Source organism: Perca fluviatilis, chromosome 2 (genome assembly GCF_010015445.1).
Source record: "Perca fluviatilis chromosome 2, GENO_Pfluv_1.0, whole genome shotgun sequence".
NCBI classification, from domain to species: domain Eukaryota; kingdom Metazoa; phylum Chordata; class Actinopteri; order Perciformes; family Percidae; genus Perca; species Perca fluviatilis.
This window is the reverse complement of record NC_053113.1, coordinates 19,828,851-19,854,930: the sequence shown is the minus strand read 5'-3', so window position 1 is coordinate 19,854,930 and position 26,080 is coordinate 19,828,851. Positions and strand designations below refer to the sequence as shown.

Here is a 26,080-nt window from a genome sequence, read left to right as displayed (position 1 = left end):
GCATTAAAATGAGTTGTTCATTCAAATCAAAACCAACCGGGTTTTGTCCTGTTTCATACTTTGATATGTACACAAGAATATGAAATAATGTATGAAATGGCAATTTGTTGCCACTATTTACAGCTATGGTCTTCAAACTTAAACCTCACACATCATTGGATGGATGCCTTCTCTATATTATCAAATCATTCAGAAATGTTGAAAACATCCTCCTAAATCAGCACTTCAGCTATCTTGTAATGTGCCCATAAAAGTTGCCTTGAGAAGTTCAGTCAAACTGATTGAGGAAAACATAATGGGCCTTTGGGTTAAAAAGAAAAAAGAGATTTATTTCAGCTCGGTCTTCAAACGCTGATGTATTATACTGGAGTCCAACGTGCAGAGCAGACCTGCAGACAGCAGATTTTTTTTAAACAAAATTTCTTTCAAAGTTTCACACTCACAAAACCTCATGTTTTGCAGGACACAAAGGTGCTAAAAAAACTTTCACTTGGAAACAGAGCTGGCAAGCTAGCATGCTAATTTAACTTGTGACTTTAACTTTAACACCAATCACTTCACTTATACTTTAGCCTTTTGGTACCCTCGCCAAGCGCAAAGATACAAAATTATGTTATTAAAGCTTCTGTATGTTGCTCGAGTTTGTTAGCCAGTGTCAAACAGAAAGCAATGTACTTAGTCATATTTAGGTGATACAATGACTGTGTAAATCTAAATATACAGTTGAGAAGTGGATTTAGTTACTGGAGTGGTTTGGTGTCTATTCAAAGCCACCGTTCCATGCGGGTGTTGAGTGTTTGATCCCAAAAGGCCATATTTTGGGTGTTAAGCTAGTACCAAAGAACTTAGCCTCTTTGCTAACATAAAATCAATTACCCTCGACACAGTCAGTGTATTGTGGTGATATTTATCCAAGATGTGTTGTTCTAAATGTCATGTAGTAAAATTAGAGGGTTGTGAGAGAAAAAAGAGGAAAAACAGACAAAAAAGTATCATGCGTAGGGATCAATCAAATGCAGATGTTACTATGAAGTTAATTTTAACTGGCATTATATTTGGCAAGGAGATCATGACTTTTTAGATCTTCGTGTTTAGGATTTGAACTTGATATTGAGAAATTGATTGACATTTTAGGAAATACACTTATTGACTATATTGCCAGGACACTGTTAGTGTAGCTTAGCATTGAGACTGGAAGCAGGGAAAACAGCTAGCCTGGCTCTGTAAAAAGGTAACAAAATCCACCTACATTACCTGCACCTCAAAATGTGTCTTGTCTATATCTCATCTATTTAATCTATACAAAATCCAAAGGGTATAAGTGACAACTTAGGGTTTTACGAGGGGTTATGTGCCAGACCATTTCTTGATGGGAACAGTGACTTTCTGCCAAGAAATAGACATACACATAACTCCCCATAAACCCATAACTTGTATTTTTTACACTTTGACTTTCATTTCTATTGCCCAAAATGTCAAAATACATCTCAGGACTTCAGTGCCAAGACTTGAGACTTGTGACTTGTGACTTGCAAAACAATAACTTTGTCCCACTTTTGAACAGGAAAATGCTTAATTTCCTTACATTCACATTACCTTCATGTTACTCAAATCCTCTAACAGAACCACCTAGCATGGAGCTGGCTACAATTACTGTAGTGCTCAGATAAACTCACTCAAACAGACACACAGGCACACACAGAGTTTAAAACACACCCAGTTTGGCCAAAATAGTTCATATCACAAACACATTATTGCGAATTAAGTGTGCTTTCTTTTCAATTTCAATTAAAAGTCTTTAAAACAATTAAAATAACATGCAAATGAAAAAAAATTAAATAAAAAACGAATCATAAAAAAAGATGTTTTTAGGCCTCGGCATATGGGCCAGACAAAGTTCTGCATTGTCCACACATCAAGCCTACATTCTTAACACACGGAATAATACACACCAAGCACCAGGAGCATTTCAGTCTCGCATTGGCTTCACAGTCATTGTTTCATAGAAGGGAAGGGTGATTAAAGGTCAGGTAAAGGATTTGTGAGAGATGCAAAGGCTAAATTGTCATTTTTTATTACACTGTTTGATCAGAGATAGCTGAGTAGAGAAAAATCCATCTCTTCTCTCATCTGAGGATCACATCCGAACACTAAAACCTTCAGTGTCAAAATCAAAATGCATCATTAATTTGTGAAAACCCCATGCAAGGAGAGAGGATGAAGTGAGGTCGAAGATGGTCTGAGTTCTCATTGTTTGCCAGTGAGGGGGGTTTTGAAGAGTGCGTAGATAGCGAATCAGTCTGAATTCTGTACAATTCACTCCCCTTTGAAACTGCACAGGGCAGCGAGCCCTGCAGACAAATAGCGGAGCAGAGTTCAACATCCCAGCTCTGCTGTACAGGGGAAAGGACAGAGGGAGAAAATGAAATTTTGGTTAGGTGTATATTTCACAGTTGGCTAACACTGAAACCTACTGTTCCATGATTATCCAGGGTCTTCCAAGCCCTGTCCTCGGCCTAAAATCTATCCATCTTATTAATTCTCACTCACTACTTGACTGAGTTGCAGCTGAAGATCATTAGGGCTCTTCCGAGGGCCCTTAAGAGGGTTCCTGTGGCGTAGTATGCCTCTGAAGTGCCCTTGGCAGGCTGGAGTGTGTGTCTTGCTAGCAAACGTATTGCCAGCAGATGAATTCCTCTGTTGAAACAAAGCAGGAAAAGGTGGTGGGGGTTCAGGTCAAGCATCAGGGAATGTGAGTCACACAAAAAGACGGAGGTTGGTTTGCCGCTGGAGAGACGTTCAAGAATGGGTGCAGCTCTGTGGGTGCTGTGTGCTCAGTCGTGTCAAAGGTCATTGGGACGGATTTTAGAGGAAGTGGCGGCTAGTAGATCAGAAGAGGAGGAGGGCAGCTGAGGCACAGAAAGGGACGACGAAGAAGTGGTTTGGGAGAGGATGAAGGGCCAAGAGGATGAGGCGCAGCTCCGCAGATTAAGTGAGGGTGATGTAGGCTGAGGCCTTCTCCTTCAGTTGTCTCAGACACAGATGACAGCTCCAGCTCCCTGTACCACACACACACACACACACACACACACACACACACACACACACACACACACACACACACACACACACAGAGCACATCACAGATCGAAAGTCCAATCACTGCTATTGTAAAGCCTTGTAGATTAATCCCTCATTTCAGACAGAGCGTTAAGTAATACTGTAAATTAAAGCTCCATGTTAAAACACCACATGCTGCGCCTGTGGATTGCGGTGTAGAGGATTTGACAACTAGTTAGGTTTGGATTTGAGCATGCGATTTGTGACATTTATTAAACATTAACTTGATGCTAGAGTGCAGCTCTCAGTGTACCCTGCTTTACTGTATTATGCCTGAAGGTGTTCTGCGAGCATTAAGCACAGCACAGTATGTTTAAAAAATATATGTTTACATCCATGTGAGTCAGGTCTCTTCTTGAGAGTAAACCTAAAATAACTGACTGAATTTTAAAAAATGTTTCCTGTAAATCAAAAGTGTTGCATGTGTGGGCAGAGCATGACACTGTTAGTTAGTGTTGAACACAAGTGCCACCGCTACTGTATGTTCAGCCAAATGACACTTTTGCCATGGAAACAGAATATATTTTCTACTACTCATTTCCATGACAACGCCATCAAACATCCTTAGGCAGCAATCTTGTATGTGTAGTAGGCAAATGAGTTTCATTTGAATAGCTGTAACCAGCTCCTTTTCTGTGATGATAGCCACACTCACGCCCGCCGATAGGGGGGGACAAACGGGTCTGTTGTCCACAGTAGGGGGGGGCCCAGAACTGGGCCATCATTAAATTATGGAAGAATTAAAAATCTTTTTTTAAATAGGCCTATTTGTGGAAAAAAATATGTAGCATAATATTTGAATTACATAAAAGCGTTTTATTTGTTTTCTTCCTAATCTAAGATCTCGTCCCGGGCCCAGGCAAGACTGTCAGCTGGCCTGGCCACACTATCAGGGCATTTGCAGCCTCAGATGTTCCCACAAAGAGATGCAGATTCATAAGGAGTCCTGCAGGTTAAATTCTTGTTATGCTTTCACTGCCTAAAAGAGATAGTCTGACTACTTTGACCGCAGGTTTCATGCTCCTCACTGCGAATTGTCTCCCCACCTACAGTAGACAACAGGCAGTGACATAATTCTGTACAAACAAAAATGTTCTCAGATGACTTTTCTTGGGCTGTGCAGTTTGACCAAATATAGGTTCAGGTTCAGAAGTCCTTGATATAAACACTTTTGAGAAGTGAATCTCATGAATATAATGCTTGTATTTTGTTTTATTTTTGTACATACCCTCTGGTGGTTCAGACATGGGAGGGCTCAGACAGTACATGTGATAGCCTCTGTCACAATCATCACAGAACAACAGCTGGTCCTGAAACAGAGGAGAATAGTCACATAAACAGATGTTATTATATGGCAACAGATTTGAAAGGACACACGAGCATGAATTTATATGAAAATATAAATTTAGGATTAAAATAGCATTTATTCCTTGTTGAGATCTATTTATCTTTGAAATTCTCTCATGGAGTCGGTTTCATCCCAGTGGGACCAAATGGGCAGTATAGCCCAGTGGTCAACCTTCAGCCAGAGGGATCAAACCTTCATGCACTCAGAGCAGTGGCCTAAAGGTTAGAGAAGCGAGCTTGGGAGGTCGCCAGTTCAATCCCCAGACCGGCAGGATAAAATCTGGGTGGGGAAAGTGAAAGAGCAGCGCTTGTCCCTCCCTCATGACCACCACTGAGGTTCCCTTGAGCAAGGCCATCAACCCCAACCGCTCCAGTGGAGCTCAGTGGCCAGCAGATCAGACTGTGGTTGTACTGGGCAGCTTCAAGGTATGAATGTGTAACTGTGTGAATGTGACAGGTTGTTGTTGCAAATGAGAAATTGTTCTCAATCAACTTACCTGGATAAATAAATATAAAAAAAAAAATGTCTGTCTGTAGCAATTAGCTCCTGGATCACTAGTCAAAACGTGTATTCCTTCAAGGATAAATATCAGTATCCTAAACTTGCTCTACCTAAAAGACTGTATACAACCAGTTTTCCAGTATGTATGTCCAGTTTAGTATTGTGTGTGTGTGTGTGTGTGTGTGTGTGTGTGTGTGTGTGTGTGTGTGTGTGTGTGTGTGTGTGTGTGTGTGTGTGTGTGTGCGCGCAGCAACATGTGTTTAGAGTTAACATGTAGTATAAAGTAAGATCCTACGTCATTTTCAGAGGTGCCACACAGACTGCAGGACTTGCACTCGATGCACTGCCAGCGATAAGTCCTCACCGCAGCCGTCATGTTCACTGTGAACTGCAGACAGGACGGGTGGCCTGAGTGCACACAGACACACACACCCACGCGCACACACACACACATACACAAGCACACAAGCTGACACAACATTTTTCACCATTGCTTTTTGTCATCCATCATCTACCCATTCTATCTTTCCGTCAGTTTGTTTGCTTCATATGGATAATTTATTTGAGGGGGAATTCGACAGTGGTGTTACAGATGTGAAAATTGCATTAGTTAAGTTAGCCAAAATAATTTTTGAACAGCATTTTTCCTATATTTACATTAAAGATTTATCAAAATCATCTCAGAAAAAAATCTATCATAAGCTTACTTTTGTTACAGATGTAACATAAAAACCATCTGATCTTTTCCATTGTAGTCCACTTCTCTGCCATTCAAAATGTTTTCTATTTTTGAAAGTGCAAATCACGACAGCAAATCCCACAACGCGACATCACATGCCACAACACGACAGCATTTCGCCACAACACGACAGCATTTCGCCACAACACAACACCATTTCGCCACAACACAACAGCATTTTGCCACAACACAACACCATTTTGCCAAACAGCATTTCACCACAACACAACAGCATATCGCCACAACACAACAGCATTTTGCCACAACACGACAGCTGAAACTGAAAGGGTAGGTACATATTGGACACTGATCCTCGTCCTGATTGGTCTGTAATTTACAAATGGGTCCGTGTATGTTTTGATAGTTTGTTTTTTTTCATTTTCATTTCAATTCATAAATGAATGAATGAAAATGTAGCCAATTTCAAAAAATGAAAAACGACAAAACCAAACTGAAAAAACAGTCTGATTTGGGTTTTTAGCAAATTTCTTTTTTCTTTTCTCTGTTTGAAGAATGACATCATGAGAGGAGGGTGAGCTGACGTGGAAGTAAAATATTTCAAAATAAAAGCCAAGCATGTAGAATGGCCATTCTGCAACATCTTCTCGTAATGTCATTTTTCAACAGAGAAAAGAAAAAATGTATTTGCTAAAAACCCAAATCAGACTGTTTTTTTGCATTTGGTTTTCTTAAACAAACTATCAAAACGTTTTGTAAATGACAGACAGTGCAACCAATCAGGATGAGGATCAGTGTCCAACATGTACCTACCCTTTCCGTTTCAGTCTTACTAATGCTGTCGCATAAGCGTTCTGGCGAATTGCTGTCGAATTGCTGTTGTGTTGTGGCGAATTGCTGTCGTGTTGTGCCGAAATGCTGTTGTGTTGTGGCGAATTGCTGTCGGATTGTGGCATTTGCTGCCGGGGTGTGGGATTTGCTGTCGCATTGTGGCATTTGATGCCGTGGTTTGCACTTCAGGGCCACCGTACTCTTCTTACCCGTTATTACAGTTCGTCCTGGTACTTGCCGTTACATGATCACAACAATAGAAATATTGTTATGTCATCCTTGTTTCCCTACTTTCATTGTGGGTGTTCTTTGTGAGTGGTTATAAAGAAGAGGACCATACCAATGTTTTGCATGCTGCAGCCCATTCACTACAAATCACGTACATCTTTTGAGTTCTGCTTTTTTATTTTTCAGATGAAAAAAACATGTGGATAAAAATGTATATACAGTACATGCAATCAAGTAATAAGTACACAAATTCTGCACCATCAACTGCAATCTATGCATGTATACAAATAACCACAATTTACAAGCACATCCCAAAAACAAAAACAAAGGGACTTATAATGGGAAAGAAAACAATACAACCATATTTAAAAAATCATACTTGAACTCTACTCTGATAAGATTTACTGTTGGCCATTCACAACCACAATACATACTAAACGAGGTCATTCTCTCACAAACTTGCAGCACATGGCACACGGTCTCAAGAAGATGAAATAGACAATGGTTTATATCACATTTGTAAAGTAGGTTGTTGTATAACAAGCCAGGGTTAAAAGAAATGCAGCAGACAAGGTTTGAAACAATTTGGGGTTTTTTGGTCAGACAATGACATCACACCAAGATTAGTGTACATCTTATAAAAGCCATTCATATTTTAATGCAAATTAATATCTTTGTTTGACTGTGATCAATGTGACATGACCATCTCAAATAAAAACAAGTGCCAGACTCAAGTTAATTTCTGACCTTGAAAACAATATTTTGACAATACATGTCAGAGTGTTTTTGCACATATGACTGCAGAGCATGTATATTCATATTTATTGCATATACTGGGAATTTGTTAAATATCTAAAATTGTAACTCATGTGATTCATCTGTTTGACTTGGTATTGTACAAAACTTTACAAAATCCCAAATCTTGTTCCCAAATATATTTATAGTGTTATCACTCACTCTATAAGGTTTTTAAGTGGATTTAAATTCTTGGCACTTTTACACCTCTTAAGCAGCAATAGAAACCTGTTTTATGAATGAGAAATTCTTAGCACATTTTTACAATTATAGCCACTGTTTTCCAAAGCATGTCATATTGTTCATGACGTTTTAATGTGTTTTCTACCTCTCAGGCAGCCAAGGGTTTGTATTCCTTTCCATGCAGATGCAAAATCAACGTACAGAGAATAATTTAAGAAAATGCAAAACATCACAGTGAAGTTCATGTATGTTTTTATTTTTTATAAGTTATGTTACTGAATGGGAATGCAGCGCAGACAAATTAACCTGCACTTACAACTACTACAATATAAGTTAAACAAATAAAACCAGGCATGAATTTAATTTTAAGTATGGTGGCCTTTAAGGACAATAAATCCCCAAAGTAACACCTCTAATTATTGTATGTGTACGTCTTTGTATTTGAATTTTTATGTGGAGAACCTCCAATAACGTATATTTCGCTGTATGTATTTTGTCCTTCAGGGCCACCATACAAATGGCCATCTGGGGAAATTTTCAAGTCGCTGCAAATTGCTTTTCAAAATGCAGTAAGAAATGTAAACCACTAGCTGCTTGCACAGTGAGAAAATACCTCAAAAATCTAAAACATTACAGCAAGGTTAAGTATACTGTACATGATTTTTAGCAGATGGGCTAAATCAAAACAAAAACACTGGTATGGTCCATCCATTTTAAGCAAAACAGGAATCGAAACTTGCATTTATTTATATAGTAAATATGAAATCTATACTCAACAAACAAAACACTTTAAAATTGTGCATCAACAGAGGACCGCCTTCCTCCTTCCAATCATCCCCTTCAGCGATGCCCTACCTGAGCGTCCACAGTCCGCACAGGAGATAAGGTCTTCAGGACAGCCAGTTTTCTTTGAGCCTCCGAGGCAGAAGTCGCAGTAGCCGTTGGCGATCACTGAACCGTCTGGTGCTTTTTTGGCTGGAAGAAGAAAAAAACAAGAGAAGCAGTTTAGTAAAAGTTTATAGTTTATTTTTGTCTGGGCTCTTAGAAAAGGGGGATGTAGGGCAAAGTTTACTCATAAGTCAGTGTTATGAAACGATGACCTAGAGTGAAAGAGCTGTATCAATCTCTAGGCAGTTGAAAGGGGAAGACTGTTAAAGTAAGACCAACAGAGCGGCCATCACCTAGGTGTGCTGAGAAAGAGAAAATATCGTCGACAGAGTATTGTACTCTACTGACAGTAAGTGATTAGAGGTAAAATGTTGAGCTGTAAAACAAAGAAAAGGAAAGGAGATCTGTAGCTATGTCCCTGTTGCCAGACTGCACACCATTCCACCTGGGCACAAGGCCCTGTCTATCTCTCACTCCTTTTTTCATCTGTTTGTTTGGTAAAAACAAGCACTGTTGCAGGCCTGCATTGGAGCCTGGGACTCACCAAACCCCGGCTCACCTAGGAAGTGGGAGATGGGGAGGCACAGATAGGGATGTGTGCCAGAAGCCCCTGGGGTTTGGTAAATATTTTCATGAGTGGAAGAGGAGGAAGAAGAGGAGGAACTGAAGAAGTATGAGTGTGTGAGTAGGGATTTTGCCAGGACAGACCTGCCGTCATGCTGATCGCGGAGAGGCAAGTGCTCCACGTGAAGCCATTTAATAATGATTATTAACAAGGGAGAATTTCCCCCTGCCTGCCTGAGTGCTGTATATATACGTGTGTGTATGCATTCACGTCTAACCCCCATCCCTCTGTCTGTCTGTCTGTCTGCCTGCCTCCTGCCAGTCTTACTGCTGTTGATTGCATAATCACTTTAATGGAAGCAATCACATAACCACCGCAGACTATTTTGTATGTGCGCTTTATTCTCTTAGATGTAACGCACTGGACAGGTCCTTCACAATGACTCACCAGGCAGGACAGAGCAACAATGAAAACAATAGCGTGGGTTACACACGCTCACACACATACATATAGACATGCACAGAAAGACAGAAAGACAGAAGATAAGCACAAACAGGCCACGCAGACAGACAGACAGACAGACAGTGCTGCAGGTGTTACTGTGTATGTGTTCATATGAGAGACAGAGAGAGGTCATTAATCCATCCATTTCAAGGTGGAGTCTTGTTTGGCCGGAAGGGGAGGGTTGTGAGTAGAGGGTGAATTTGATGGGAAAGAGGATGAGAAGGGAAGGAGGAGTGAGAAAGATTGGGTTTCTACTCCACAGGGTCTGGCTTTAATCCTCCGAGATATAAAATAATAATAAAAACTCTCTGATCAGGATGAGAGACAGACAGACAGACAGACAGACAGACAGACAGAGAACAGGGAGGGGAGGAAAATGATAAGCTGTACCTGCTACTGCAAATTTCAACAGTAGTGCGCTAAGCAGAAGGAAAATGCAAGAGGCTGTCATCCATACTGTGAGAATGTAACTGCATAGGACTTTACTGCTTTACATTATGTGGTGCAATGACGAATAACAAGGCAACTACTGTATCAGCACCGAATATAAATAATAATCAAATGTACTTCAGATAGACTCAATGATTTTACAGTGCTACATATTTACTAAATGTGAAATTAAATTTTTTTTGTATTTACTGAATTGAGTGCGTTGTCTTGACCATGGCTATAGACACTGTCTAGTACCTGAAATTCGAAATGTATTATTTCAACACAGATGGCTCCATCCTCATAATTCTCAGTAATCTTCTTTTCCAGTGATAATATGAGATCTTGCTGGCATCAGCTTTTTCAAATTATGAGAGTTTCATTATAGAAAAAAACACCTGCAAATAATCAGGCCCTGTGCTGGTAACGGTTAGGCAGATATAGCCTGGCTTATTTTTCTCCCTTTATTAAAAATCATCAGAAAGTCAGTGTGGTCTGAAATTATTATTGAATTCTATATAAGCAAGTCAGAGGAAGATTATCATTATTATTATTATTATTATTATTATTATTATTAGTAGTAGTAGTAGTAGTAGTAGTAGTAGTAGTAGTAGTATTACTAGTAGTGGTATTAGTATTGTTGTTATTGTTATTATTATTATTATTATTATTATTATTATTATTATAGTAGTAGGAGTAGTTTGTAAGTAGGCTATATATGTCAATTGGTCAAATGAACAAAATCATGATTTCCAATATATTCTTTAACTTCTCCTGTCCATCAAACTAGTATTAGGTCCAGCTCCATTGAAATAGTATTACATTATACTTTTATCCAAAATAAGTATAAGTAATAGTATGAAATGTATCAGTTTAACACATCCCAAAATGTAGTCCCTATCATTTGTATACAAAAGCAGCTAGCAGTCTGTGGTGTATAGTGTCCTAAAGATTTACAGTAGTATAATGCAATGGAAAAAAACGTAGTGTATATGTTATGGACACTAAACCTGTCAGTGATAAAACAAAATGATTATAATTAATAAGTGTCCAAAATGTAAATTTGCTGCTCACTGACTGTTAAGTGTCTATTATATAGGGAGTAGATATTGAGTGCAGGGAGTCACTTTGGACACAGCCCAGGTATAATGTTTACCATGGTCACCTTCATAGAGTGTTAGCATGCTAACATTTAGCACTGAACAAAGTACAGCAGAGGCTGATGGGAATGTCATTAGTTCTGCAGATTTGGTCAAAAACAGGGTATCGGATACATTTAATTTCAGAGCTGATGGTGGCCCTAGATGAAAAGTTAAGGGATGTTAATCTTACAGTAATGTAAGCCTATGTACCAAATATCATGGCATCCAATAGTTGGATAGAACATATAGGACCAAAGTGGAGGACCGATTAGCCACACTGGCTGAAGAGTACAGCATTGAACCACATGGGCAAACTGTATGAAGAAGTCTTGCTCCATATAAATAAGAAACAGAATACAGGCGATGAAGAATGATACTGGATGAGCATAAACTGTATTTTTTTTTTAAGTACAACAGAGCCAGATGTTTATTGAGTCCAGCAGAAGGACATATAAAGCAGCAGAGACATGTGGTGTGCAGCCCTGGAGCCAACGCAAACACGTTTTTGTCTTCTTGTTCTGGTCGAATAAATTGCTTTTATCTTGGCTGCTTTTATTTGGGCTCACTGCTGCTGATTGGGCCTCACAATCCCTGGTGGGATAAACTAGACAGGCACACATGTTGATATTCACACACATCCAGGCTACATTTTATCTGTGTATGTGTGCTACAGTTAGGTGTATGTGTGTGTGCATCTCTGTTTGCCTTTGTATTCGTGCCTGTGTGCATGCATGTGTGTGTGTGTGTGTGTGTGTGTGTGTGTGTGTGTGTGTGTGTGCGCACGCGTGTGCTTGCTATGCCCCAGAGAGTGAATCAGCAGGTCCTGACGCATGCGAGTGAGTCGGGGCTGCCCGCTGGCCTGCCTGCATGGAGGAAAAAACTCCATCAATGATTAAACGCCTGCGGCCATGTTTCAGAAGCTGCCTGCAACCACAGACACGCCATCACCAGCAAAGAGAGGGAGGGAGGGAGGGAGGGAGGGAGGGAGGGGTAAGGACATTGATAGAGAGAGAATAAAGAGGAGTGAGCTAATGAGCCAAAATAAAACAGATATAAGCCAGGTTGAGAAAAAAATGAGAGCTTGAAGAAAGAAAGATGGCACAAGTCAGGTAGTTCATTTTTCTTCCTCTTTCTCCTAACCCCCTCGCTAGTTTTTACCTCTCCTGCTTTTCCTCTCTGTCTCTAAATCTTTACCACCTTTAGCCACCCTCCTCCTCTCTTTTTCTTTTCTTACCTCCATATCTCCCTCCTTTACCTGGCCCTCCTTTCCTCTCCCTCTCCTCTCTCCCCTCCGCTCCTCTTCCAATTACCAGGAGGAGTATGAGCAGAATCGCACACTTCACAGCTTTCAAGTGTTGGAGAGAGAGATCCTCCTGGGAATTATCCCCCCCTGCCCCCCCACAACATCTAACCCTTCCCCATCCTTCCTCTTTCTCTGCTTATAATTTCTCTCTCCCCCTGTCTCATTTTCTCTCCATTCCTCCTCCGTACCATGCTGTTCCTTCGTTACCTTGCGTTGTTATTTCGCTCTCTTGCCTGCTTTTTTAATTGAAGTCTCTCTTCTTACTTTTAGCAAAATAATGTTATATTCTTACATTTTTCACTTTACTTTATCATGTTTTATGCATTATTTATGTATTCAGGGATTTGAGGAAGAACTTCTTAAAAACAAACTTGACTACGATGCAAAGTTTAACTAGTCAATATGAGGTTAATCATGTTTTTTGTGTGAATATTGGTGATTTGAAAAACATTTCTTTCAGAGCAAGAAATCTAAGACAAAAAGAGATAAACTATGAGAAAGTACAGGACCAAAGAAATTAAGAAGTCGTGACCTGACCAGTCTGTATCCTAATCGTGGCATTGTCCCCCATTTTCTCCCTAAATAATCTCCCTTTCTGTCTACCTCTCTACCTCCTTCTCTTCCTCTCTCCCCTCCATCTCCCTCCCAGACTTTGACCTGGAATCAATACCACAGCCCGACTCTGGCTGGTCGATAATCTCATCCTCTGGCCGGCCACAGTGGAAGCCTCATCAACTTAGTGCCTCCATCCAAAAGGAATTACCTCTGCCACCACAAACATACAAACAAATAGGAATACCTGTTGACTTTTCTCACTTTTTCTTTCACCTCACTTTTTACCTTTTGTCTGCCAGCTCCTTGTTTTGATAGCATATTGCTGTAAAGCATATGAACCAATTGCATGTGATTTGCTTGAAATGACTGTTGTTGTCCTATTTTCTACATTTCTTCAGTTATATTCCATTATGTTGTGTAGATACACACATAGGTACGCTCAGCCATTACTGTAACAAAGAAACACAAGTTGTCATGGCTACCATCATCACAAAAAACTTGATTCAATCAAGGCTGAGGTTAAGATAAGGATTAACAAGCGAAGGTTGGGTGTTTTCACAGTGTATCTGTTATCCGAAGGCAAAAAACACTCCTGTACTGCAGTAGTAGACGGGAGAAAGAAGTGAGGATGAGGAGGAGGTGCATAGGTGGAGGAAGAAGAGAATAAGGAGGAGGCAGGGAAGGATTTCAAGAATGAATGAGGCAAAAGAGGAAAGAGAAAAAGAGAGGGAAGAAGAGGAGGAGGAGGAGGAGGAGGAGGAAGAAGCACAAAGGGGAAAGAAGGAAGGGAGGCACAAAAAGTGGCTCCCGTTGTATCGGAGCAGCGGTGTGTGAAAACACACACTCTGCACTCCTGTCGCCTCTCTGCTTAATGAGGAGAGCCTCTCAGGAGTATAGCGCATTCGCGCACGCGCGCGCACACACACACACACACACACACACACACACACACACACACACACACACACACAACCCCCCCCCCACACACACACACACACACATACATACACTCAAAGATTTACAACCAAGCCTTTGCATAATAACTTTTGCCGTCCAGTCGCAGTCCCATCCCCCACTTGCTCTCTTTAACATGATAAATGAGTCCCTGTAACCCTCGTCCATTCACACACACCCACACACATGCACACCCATAATTACAGTCACAGAAATCGCATATATTTAACAAGAAACAAAAGGATAAACAAATATAAAAAGCCCATACATGTACATTCACACAGACTCAATAGCCCAAATGCTAACAATGCAGACAAGTAGGCAGAGATGCAGTCAGATGGAAACTGTCAGTCACAGATGAAAAGTCAGTGGCTTCCTTTCTCCCTCTCCCCCTCTCTCTCTCTCTCTCTCTCTCTCATCCTCTTTGCACTTTCATGCGTTCTCATTATTGCTGCAGCTCTCTCTGCCTCTGATTCGATCTCTTCTCTGCGCTTCATTGTGCTTCATCTTTTCACTTCCCTTTCCTTATTTGGTCTCTATCTATTTTTTTTTCTTCCCTCTGCTTTACTTTCAAAGAGGAAATTGGAACTCTTTCCTGCAATCCATCTTTTGTCACACTAATGCCTGCACTGGTGCTATGCTGTATTTTCTTTGTTTTCCCCCATTTCTGCTCCTTTTCCATCCCTGTACCCTCCAAACCTACCCCACCTCTCACCCTTACACACACACACACACACACACACACACACACACACACACACACACACTAGAAGTACTACTTTCACTCATGTCCAGTCAGCAGGTTGCATAACTCTCAGCGCTTTGTGGGTCTGGATGCATGCATTTGTGTGTGTGTGTGTGTGTGTGTGTGTGTGTGTGTGTGTGTGTGTGTGTGTGTGGTGGGTGTGTTGGGGGGGGTGAGGGAAGGGAAAAGGGGAGGGGGGAAAAGGGGGGCTATAATAAAACTTGATCTATGGCTGCTTTGCAATCACACTGACCCGCAGAAACAGAAAAACACACACACAAGTACACACACACATACACATAGACACAGAGTACGTCAGGCTCTGCAGTCTGCAGATATGTGCACATTTAGCATAGACACACATGCCAATACATCACACAGACACACTAACTCCCCCATTAATCATGCATTTAAAGAAATCACACATAGACACAAATGCACACAGCCTATACATATGTGTGCCTACTTTGTGCACATGTACTCACATTTGCTGCACACACTTAAAAAGAGCCACTTAGCCAGTGCAGGCTTGTGTCCCTGTCGATGAAGAGTTAAAATGCAAAAAATTAATCCTATTTTGTTCCAGGGAGAGAACCGGCTGGGAATGTGACTATGAAATCCAGTTTGAATTGTGCCCAACCTCACATGGTCCACTATACTGTGTCAGCCCTGTACACGTGTCAAAAAGGACCAGCTGGCCTAAAACAAAACATGAGCATACAAAGGAGAATTTTATTAAAATACATTTAAAGTGGAAAGCTGCATCCCATTATTTGTGGCATTTTGGCACTGAAATGGGAAGTTTGAGTTTCTGGAGGTGGTGCAGTTTCCTTTGTGTGTTCAGTAATGGGGGCTATTGCTGCTTGTGCTAACTACTAATTAGCATTTTAAAACCAGAATTGTAAAAGTGATCGTTTTGTGCACCAGTGAATGGCACTGAATCTGACAGTTTTGATGTTGAATCAATATTGCATTGTTTCAAATCACATATGGACTTTTTGTATTATTGTAGAAATAATTTATGAATACGGCATCTATGAAACTGTTGCACTGTTGATTATTATTCTCTCCTCTTCTCTTTGTTATTTTTACAGTAACAGTTACAGTCAGTCGTAGACACACACAACCAGACAGACAGAGATGGATTGTGGGTGAGGGTGTATTTGGAGTGGGAGGAGGGTAGGTGTGGGAGCTTATCCAAACGTGGCCAAGACAACTGAGTAACACAAAACAACCAGCCGGCAAGGCAAGCCACAGCACCACATGTTAAGACAGAATACCAAATGAAGCAGACTCCGATATTACCCTGCCTTCACCACTCCAACTGTCTGGGGGAATCTATATGATGAATCATGAAGAGGTTTTTTTGCATAACTCTCTGCTTTTCACTCTGCTTCTGTCTTTGTCTGTTTTCTCTCTCTCTCTCTTCCCCTATTCTTTATGTTATTCTTAATGAACTCCTCTGTGCACCCACTGCTTCTCTCTCTCTCTCTCTCTCTCTCTCTCTCTCTCTCTCCTATACTTTAACTACTTCCATTCTTCTCTCTTTCTGTCTCCTCTCTTCCTCCCCTTTTCTATTCTCTCCATACCTCTCCTCCCTCCCTTCCCTACCTTCTCTCTCTCTTTTCAATGTACATAACAGTGTACTCTTTAGGAGGGAGCCCTGGCGGTATCTATGGCAACCAGATTGCTAGGCAACAGCCGTTTCTCCCTTCCTTTCCTGTGCCGTGTAGCAGCGGCATGAATCAACAAATCAAAAGCTGAGGAGGAATGCCGGTATACATGAAAAGTTCAGAAGATATCCAGAAAGCATTGCATGTTCTCTATTTCCACATGTGCTGTCTTAACATGGAGAAATATTGCATATATTAACATAAAATCAATCTGTGTTTGCACTGGAAGACAGGAAATTAAAAGAATAGGCCTGCAAAATACAATTAAAAAAACCTTATGAAGGTTTTTCCTCTGAATGTGAAACACAAAGCCAGTTTTCCTGTTGTTGCTGTGCACATGCACATATAGACAAATAATAGGCAATGTAGGCACACATGCTCATTAACATACAATTATACCTTTGTGCACACACCACTGGAGCCCATTGGGAAAGAAGTTTAAAAGTCATTAAACCAAGGCATTTTGGGCAATTTGGCAAGCTTTGGCATTCTCCACACTTCAAAATCGATCTTTGATATGCATTTGAGAGAGAAAGATAAAATAACAATCAGAATGTGGTGGTTTGTAAAGTATTGGTGGCAAACAGCATTAGATGCAGATAAACAGTTTACAAGACCCATTGAACTGACAAGTCCCAGTCCCTAGTCCCAGTAATGAAACACAGCTGTATCTGCCCAGTGACACGGCTATAAATGGCAATGTAATAGCTAAAGCAAGAAACACAAGAACTGGAATCTTACCACACTTCAAATCAAGAGAAAGACAAATAAATGTCGAAAGAGAGAAAAAGAAAAAAAGGCAGTGGTGCTCATATGGTGTGACAATACACACAGAGTGGGGAGTGGCGATTTTAGGTTCCTCACGTTGTATATATTTATGTTAGTTGATCAAAATTAATCCTTCATTCCTCTGTTTGCAGACAGCGGGATGAGGACAAGGAGGCCATTTTGAGACACAAGGCCAAAAAACTGGAGAGGGGAAAAAACACAACAACCAACAATGGTGAGTAGGAAGAGAGGGACGCTGACCTTCAAAGGGCTCAATTACATGTCACACACACTCAAAGTTGGGCATGACTGCCCATACAGCACATTCACACAGCTCAGTGGCACACATAAGCACAAACAGACACAGACAGCTAAAGAAATGCACATGCATGTGTGTGTGTGTGTGTGTGTGTGTGCGTTGTGTGAATTTTTAAGCACACACATTCAGGCACACACACTCAAAGCGTCCCTGCTGCTCAACACCGTAGGGCCGTCTGTCCGTCCAGATAAAGTGGCCTCTGAATCTCAGTTCTGATTTGAGAGGGGGGGATTTAATGACAACTATCCTCCCCCCTTCTCATTCTCCCTCTCCCTTCCCCTCTGTCTCTCTCTCTCTCTCTCTCTCTCTCTCTCTCTCTCTCTCTCTCTCTCTCTCTCTCTCTCTCTCTCTCTCTCTCTCTCTCATTCACAGTTGCAGTTTCTCTCAGTCTGTGTCCTTGCAATCTATTTATCTTGTTCCTGCTATTTATGCTCTATTTCACTACCCCTTTCTCATTTACCTATCTCTCTCTCTCTCTCTCTTTTTTTCTCCACCAACAAAACCAATTTTCAGGTGGACACTGCAGGGCCGACCTCTAAAGTAAACATCCCCCTTATTCATCCACTTCTCCTCCTCCTCCTCATCTTCTTCTTCGTCTTCCCCCACCCCTCCCACCATCACATCAATGCCAAAGGAGCCCCCACCCCACTTTCCTCTCCACCTCCAACCTTCTGTTTGGAGGAAAGGAAGTAGAAGAAGAGTAAAAACAAAAAAACAACAGTATGTGGCGCAGTCATGAATTTTAATGGGACTGCTAATTTTCAGTAAATACAGTACATCAGCTGAGATGCAGATATATGGGGAGGTTTAGTGGTGGTGGTTGATTCTAGTGGTGATGATCATTGGGAGTGTAGTAATTTTAAGGAAGCCCAGAGCTGGACACTGGATGGAGCAAAACAGGAGATAATAGAAAATGAGAAGCAGAGAGGGGTGGGAGAGGAGAGGAGGGTTAAGTGAGGATGCAGAGCCAAAGAAGAAGAGGAATGTGGTGAAAGATGGACGAAGAGAAAGAAATGGAATAATCGCTCATTTATCAGACTGATGGAAAAACAGGGAGAGAGGATGGAGCGGGATAAGGTTCAGAAAAGACAGAAAAAGACACACACACACACTTTTGTCATAGAAGCAGCATGAATGTACATACTATGGTGTCTAGACGGCTTTTAGAGCCAGAATACAGCATCAATTATGCATACAGAGTTGTTGTCATTTGGGGGAGCTGTGTTAATATTATTACATATGTGGCAATATACCGAACGGTGGAGGGTGGTGCAGTCTCTGCCATGACACTCAAATTGGGGAAAGCTCACACACATTAACGCATGCACACTCACACGTATGAACACACTCACAGAGCCTTGCAAATGATGTGGACACACACGTACACACCAAGCCAAAAGGCTAAGCTTCCTTTTTCATTTCAGCAGAGAAGATTGCATTTTCTGAGGATGTGTGTGTGTGTGTGTGTGTGTGTGTGTGTGTGTGTGTGTGTGTGTGTGTGTGTGTGTGTGTGTGTGTGTGTGTGTGTGTGTGTGTGTGTGTGTGTGTGTGTGTGTGTGATTACTGAATGTTTAGGAGGGAGTGATGGGGGATATTAAACGATTCAAATGCTGTCTCTCTTGCTTTCCTCCACTGGAGAGACCTAAGACTGCAGCATGGCCACACACAAACACACACACATAAACACACAAATACTGGGCTAGTCTGTTCTGTCAGACAGGCCAATTTAAAAACACACACTGCCAATTAACTTAGAAGCAGCATAGTTTCAGTGTGGACATTGTTGTAGTGCAGCACACACACATAATGTGGATTTGTATGTATTTGTGTGTTTATCTGCGTTCTATTTTGAGCAAATTACTTGTTTTAAGGCCGGGAGGAACAAAGAAAGTGGCGGAATCGTCTACGCTCTCTTTTCAAATGTCCACAGCTATTTCTCTCATTTTACTAACAATTACTGACCAAAACACGATCTCCTGCAGGATAAATGCATACTATTGTCCTTAAAATAAGTGCTTAAAAAGGAACAAAAGACGCAGACAGACGATAACGCCAAACAAAAACCACACACTGATAGAAAACTGGCCCTGTGGGGGAAAATAAATAGCCACAAGAAACAAAGGCTAGCAATTTGGTTAGTGTGGATGCTGCAGCTGACAAGAGGGGAGGTTTGAGGTCTGATTTATGACCCGTTCATAGAAACCTAAATATTTGCTTTACGTGTTGTTCCCTGGCACTCTTATGGTACCCTTTATACATTTAGCAGAACCTTTGTAGCCATGCAAAATGCAATCTTGGGATGCCTACCCACAATACTGTTATGTATGCAGCACACTATCATTCAATGCTTTTTACTGCACATGTGATTTTGGACAATCGTGCTCTACTGCACAAAAGTGCAGGTTTTGCACTCTGCCCCTTTACAGCTTCAGGAAGTCTGCCAAAACTCAATAACTCTAACTTCCTGCAGTTCATCTTATTAAATATAAGTAAAAATTCCCATAGGGAATGATGCGACCAATATTTAGTGAGAGTAAATGTCCCTGAGCCAGATGTATATGAGACATTTTTCATGATGGACAACTTGTCCAACGCAGGTGTAAGTAATTAACATTTAGTGGCTACATTCCATTAAATTGTTCCATGTAGTGCCAAGACATGGTTGATATATGCTGTCTTATTGGAGCACCAACATGGAATGAAGCCATCATCAATGTAGGAAGAAAAATGTGTAACTTCTATAAAATAATAAGCATGCAGATTGTGCCCTTTCTTCATAAGGAGATGGCACTTTCATGAACCTTGTGGTGCCTAATTGCCAGGGAATGTTGTTATTGGATGATAACATTCAATGACAATGCTTGTTTGTTTAACGTCCAATGCAAACACACTATGTTAAAAGCAGTGGTGGGAGGGTATTCCACTACAGATTACTGAATACATGCCCTAAGAGGTAATTTGTAACATATTTCATTAGATTACCCAAATTAAGTAACATATTCTTAATACTAAATTACTTTTGGAATACTTCAAAATCAGCTTGCTGAGCTCATTTGTCTGGGTCTTATATTTCCATGCCAAAACCACATTTCTTACAGTGTCCTGGCTGTGGAGATGGAGTTGGGGGAGGAGGAAGGGGCACAACAGGTGCAGGTGGTGCGTTTGGAGGCCCACGCTCCATGGCTGCAGCAATCCTCTCCAGACTTGAGGAGATGCGCCCGAGGGGCCGCAGCAACATCGCCACCCGGCCAAGACGGGCATTTGTTACTTTGCCGCATCCCGTCATAATAGCAATCCGTCACGGAACAAGCGCACCTGCTCTTAAAGGGAATGTGAGATGACGCTCTGATTGGTTATTTTCACGTTATGCCCAAACCACACCTAGCTACTTCAGACTAACCCATTTAAGATTTGCGTCGGGCGCAAGAGTCATTTATCCCGGCGGTAAAATAGCAACAGCGCCCGAGATCCGCCCACAAAGCTACTTGCGTTTTGCGTTTCATACTTGCGTTTCAGATCGTTAAAATAGGGCCCATACAGTTACTCATATATTGTATTATAAAAACATAATCCTGATACTTATATTAAGTGTATTACTGTAACTGTTAAGGTTAAGCAACAAAAACAACCAGTTAAGGTTAGCGAAAGATAATGGTTATAGTTAATAAAAACTAAACAAAAATTGTAGCTCTGTCTCCTTCATGAAAGTCTAAAATGCTACACCACAACCTCCATAGCCTTACTTTCTGCCTTGCTTCATATAAGACACACTACACCTACTATTGGAACTGAAGGTTGACACTGTACGTAAACCATGAGGTGTGGAAGTGTTCAATATGAGCTTCATTTGAAGGGGGATGAGGGGGGAAGTCATTCCCCTTGTTAGCAAAATGACCAAAATGCATGCCCCTTGTTAACTTGCCATCCCCCGCTCCATTCCCTAGTAGCAGAGAGAGTACAGGGTGCAAGTTAGAATATATGTGGAGGCCCTCCATGGCTCAGAAATATCAGGAGTCTAACTGTGCGGTGTATTGATAAATCCATGGCACTGTCCGTGGTGCTGAAGTAGCAGATGGATTTGTAAATGCGATTTATCTGATAGATAAACTGTATAGCTGGGGGGGTATTAAAAATATAGAACAAGTGTCGTTAATGGGGCTGTTCGCTGGTAACGGATGATCGAAACGAACCGTCCAAATTGTGAGAAATGAACAAATGGTCTACTGTCTACATGTATACATCTGAAATATAAATGTAGAGGGACCTGGTAATTTCCCAGAGTGTATGTCTTTTTCATTGATAGTTATTTAGAGCTGATGAGTGTTTGAAGAGAACTGATTGAAGAGCTGTTTGTTCCCATCATTGAGATAATGTACCATGCTAACATTTGCTAATTAAACACAAAACACAATGTACTGCTGAGGCTGAGTGGAATGTCATTTGTTTTGTCAGTATTTGGTCATAAAATAAAGTACTGACAAAATGTAATTTGGGGACATTACTTTTTGTACAAAATGTAAGTGAAATCCATCCAATAGTTATCAAGACATTTCACTAAAAAATATTAAGGTGACCTTCATGCTTGTGCTAGAGGAAACCTCAGGGGATCACCAAAGTCTTTAGTATTTATCCTCTGGGGACCATGAATGCCTGAACAAAATGTCATGGTCATTTATTTAATAGTAAAGTAGATATTTCAGTCTGGACCAAAGTCGTGGACCACACAAACAACCAACATTGCAATTAAAATATATAATATATGCTAGCACTGCTTAAATTACTTGTTTTTTATTGTATTATTAATTGTATGTATGTATGATATGTCACTTCATAACAAAACATCTGTTCCCCTGCATTTTTGCATCAAAATACATACCTACACTGTCTGTTGAAAGGTACACACTGTACAATAGATGTTGAAATATAAATGTAGGGTGTGATGGTAATTTACAAGAGTGTTTGACTGGTGTTTGTTCACTGACAGTTTCTTAAGAGCGGATGAGTGTTGATTAAAGAGCTGTTTGTTCCCTCATTGAGATGATGTATCTTTGAAAGCAGCTGTTGAAACGGTCTGAACTGTTACATTAACTCAGATATATCATGACTGATAGAAACACCAGAATGGTGTTCACCTTTACATTTTCAGAGTAAGAGAAATGCTGAACATTTTTGCTGTAATGTGAAGTGAGTATTTCAGTATGCTTGCCACCACTTGTCTTTCTACTGCATGTAAATAGTTATCTAATGTTTTTTCTATGCATTATCATCAAGGCTGGGATCTACATGATTCTCTGTGCTTGTTGGCTGCTGATTCTGCATACTAACTGACTGTCAGACCTTTAACACAAGAGGTCTGACAGTGAATTTAGCCATGGGCTACAGAAGCCCAGACAGTAAAAGGTTAAATGCTACATTGTAAAAAGAAAAAGCTAAAATTACCCTCGGCCTTGGAGATGGTCCAGTGGGGAAGGACACTGACTGACAACCAAAATTACCCTTGGGCTAAGTTAGCCTTGGGGCAACCATGCAAATATCCAGGTGTCCTGTGCAACCTAAATACACTTGGAGTCACTAGTCTAGCTATCGGCTATCAGAAGTGTGACAATCAGCCTCCAACAGAGTAAAAACCCTTTTAATGCAGGAGACGCACATATGATGCAGGTCTACTCAATGCATGAGTTGTTTGTCCCCATTCATATTATGGTTAATCCTTGATGCCATTGTTTCTACAGAAGCTCCCATCTGCAACTGCAGCTACATAAACAGATTACTGCAAAACAATAGAAATACCCAGAATTGCATTATGCCACTATCTATAAAGTTAACTCCACTTTCTCTCAGTCCTTTTGAGACTTTTAGCCTGTTCACCAAAGCCAGTGTCAGACCTTTGTTTAACCCAGGTCGAGTGTCAAGAAGCCAAGTCGGATGATTCATGGCGACCCATTTTGATTGACCGCAATCACAGTTTCAACCTGTGTCACTGCGTCAATCTGAAAAGCAAATTAATGAGAGCTGAGGAAGTCAGCCAAACTCAGTACTCCACTGGGATAAATCTTATCCTTCATTCACACAAGTGTACACTTTGGATTTGGCTCAGGCAGCACTGTAACTATCTATAATGCTGCAAGAGGAAATCTAGGACGATTAATAGTTCTTGATAATATTATGTTTTTTAAGGTTTGGTGAATGACCCTGAAACTGTTAAAACTAGAACACTCCACATGAAGTAAATAATGGATGATCATGGACAACTATACAATTATAAGTTTAATATTCAGACAGCAGACTCACGCTTATGGTTGTTCTTGCGCTGGAAGGGTAGTGTGTGTCGCTCCGAGTCTTCTTCTCCCTCTTCATCTGCCAGGTGTGTGTGAGTGTAATGGTAACTCAGTCCTGGGCGGTTCTTATAGCGCTTTCCACAGACTGTAACACACACACACACACACACACACACACACACACACACACACACACACACACACACACACACAGTGTATAAAACTAGTTTTCTGTATGTGTAAGTTTAGGATAAAAGAGTAAGGAGAAACAGGGATAAAGAAATCATGTTTGACGCTCACTGTCACAGACGTAAGGCTTGTCTCTGTCTTCAATAGCAGCTGGCTCTTGTCTCTTTCTCATGCCCCCGACACCGTAGGCCTGCAGAGACCACACACACGCGTACACACACACGCGTGAGAACTCAGACAGCCACATGTAAAATTACACATGTACATAAGATACAAACAAAAAGTTTGAACTTCCACACAAGTCCTGCGCGCACACACATCTTGTACATAATAAAAAGAGTGTAACAGCACACTCCTCACTTGTGTGTTCGAGTGTCTATACACATACACACACACACACACACACACACACAACGTTTGCATTCTAATCATCTGCTCTCAGTGTAAAGCTCCACTTCCAGCAGGAGGGGGCTGATGACACCTAGCAGGGGAGCAACTGCTCCAATTAGCAACCCTGGTGTCTGTGTGAGCATGTGTATGTGATGATTTTCAGAATACATTGTTAACACTTGATTATCTTCCCATAAGACGTCCAAAAAGACTGAAAAAAAAACCTGTCTGATCTAATCAAAGTTGTAAAAAAAAAAAAAGGTTGTCCCAGCATGATTGAAATCTCTAGATCTATTTGCATTTATTCTTCGTAATGTCAGATGCAATTTTACAGACTCAGGATATGGATAAGTCAAACTCACTAAATCAAATATAATAAATGATATCTATCATAACCTCTGACTGGGAATTAGAAAAAGTGCCATTTCTGTAGATGCAATTAGACTAGTACAATTTCTTTATGTATATATTGGTATGAAAGCTTTAGTTTAATCCTTGTAATATTAATTTGACACCAGCAAGAATAACTTATGGGCTGTCATTTTATAGTATAGTGTAATCATAAGAACTTTTATTGCTCTGTGTCTGACAGGCAGGATACTAAACTTTCACATCACAGTTCAGACTTGCTTCCTTAGTTTCACTCTTCTATACTGACAGCCTTACTTTGTGGCTTGTTAGTTCAGTATAAAATAACCAGGGAAAAAAGAGAGATGCTTCATGAAATGTCATTGATGTCTTACCCGTGCTTTGGTACGGTTCTTGCGCTTTGGTACATCTTCCTCCATCTCGTCCACCTCCAGCTCATGAGGGAAATCCCCGACCAGCAGCTTCTACGGATGAGACACACAGAGAGAGAGAGAGAGAGAGAGAGAGAGAGAGAGAGAGAGAGAGAGAGAGATGGACTGTCAGACAGGTTAGTAAGTTTCCTTTCCTTACCTTTACTCTCTTTTCTTTCCTTTTCCCCTCAACGATCTCAGTCTCTACTTGCTTTCAACCTGCTCCGCATGGACCCATGGGTGGTCATGAAATTGCACGTCATCCTGCTGGTTTTGCGATTATTCACATAATCCCAGTGCAGGAAACAACTGAGCAGAACCATTACCACTACATATAACCAAATATGTCGCCATTTCATTGCAATGAACGATTAAATTTAAGTCTTCCTCCAATAAAGGGGTATACCATGCAAGTTATTATTGCACTTCTATAAGTTAGGGGATTCACAAGGGGTACATTAAGAATAATAATCATGGGTCAAGCTTCAAAAACATTGGAGCCTTCATTTCTGATACTGAGTCATAAAAATCTGACAAAGATAAGCAGTAAGGGAAGAGTTAAGTGTGCACATGAAGCTATGACAGGGCAGAGTGTTGAAGTAATGTCTGGCCTGGTGAGTCCTGAGCTTGGCTGGAGTCAGAGGAAATCCTGGATTAGAGGCCCTAAATACTTCCCTATCTCTCAAAGGGCCACTGTGAGGGCCATTCACTCAACTGCTGATTGATTAGCTGTTCATCTGAGTTCGAGAGCAACTGCCTCAAGCTGGTGAAATACTCCATCCAGATGGGCATGAAGTATTTGCTCAGAAGTTACAATACTGAGTGCAACATGCTATATAGAGGATGACAAAGAGCAAGAGGTGGACAATCACACAATCACAAGCATGCACACACAC

General features: G+C 40.9%; 1 protein-coding gene across 3 annotated transcripts in view; it reads right to left on the bottom strand.

Moving 5' to 3' along the window:
* Positions 1–308: 308 nt before the first annotated feature.
* The window catches only part of dpf1 (D4, zinc and double PHD fingers family 1), a 42,747-nt gene continuing 16,975 nt past the window's right edge, over positions 309–26,080 (bottom strand). For 2 of the 3 annotated variants that reach the window (XM_039790144.1, XM_039790157.1), the window contains exons 6-12: positions 25,149–25,238; positions 24,127–24,205; positions 23,840–23,971; positions 8,559–8,678; positions 5,265–5,377; positions 4,349–4,430; positions 309–3,059 (exon numbers count right to left, since the gene is read on the bottom strand). In XM_039790144.1, coding sequence (XP_039646078.1) covers positions 2,989–3,059; positions 4,349–4,430; positions 5,265–5,377; positions 8,559–8,678; positions 23,840–23,971; positions 24,127–24,205; positions 25,149–25,238 — 687 coding nt within the window. In that variant the 3' untranslated portion in view covers positions 309–2,988. The remainder of the gene's footprint in view (positions 3,060–4,348; positions 4,431–5,264; positions 5,378–8,558; positions 8,679–23,839; positions 23,972–24,126; positions 24,206–25,148; positions 25,239–26,080) is intronic. The other variant, XR_005637979.1, reaches the window with a different exon arrangement.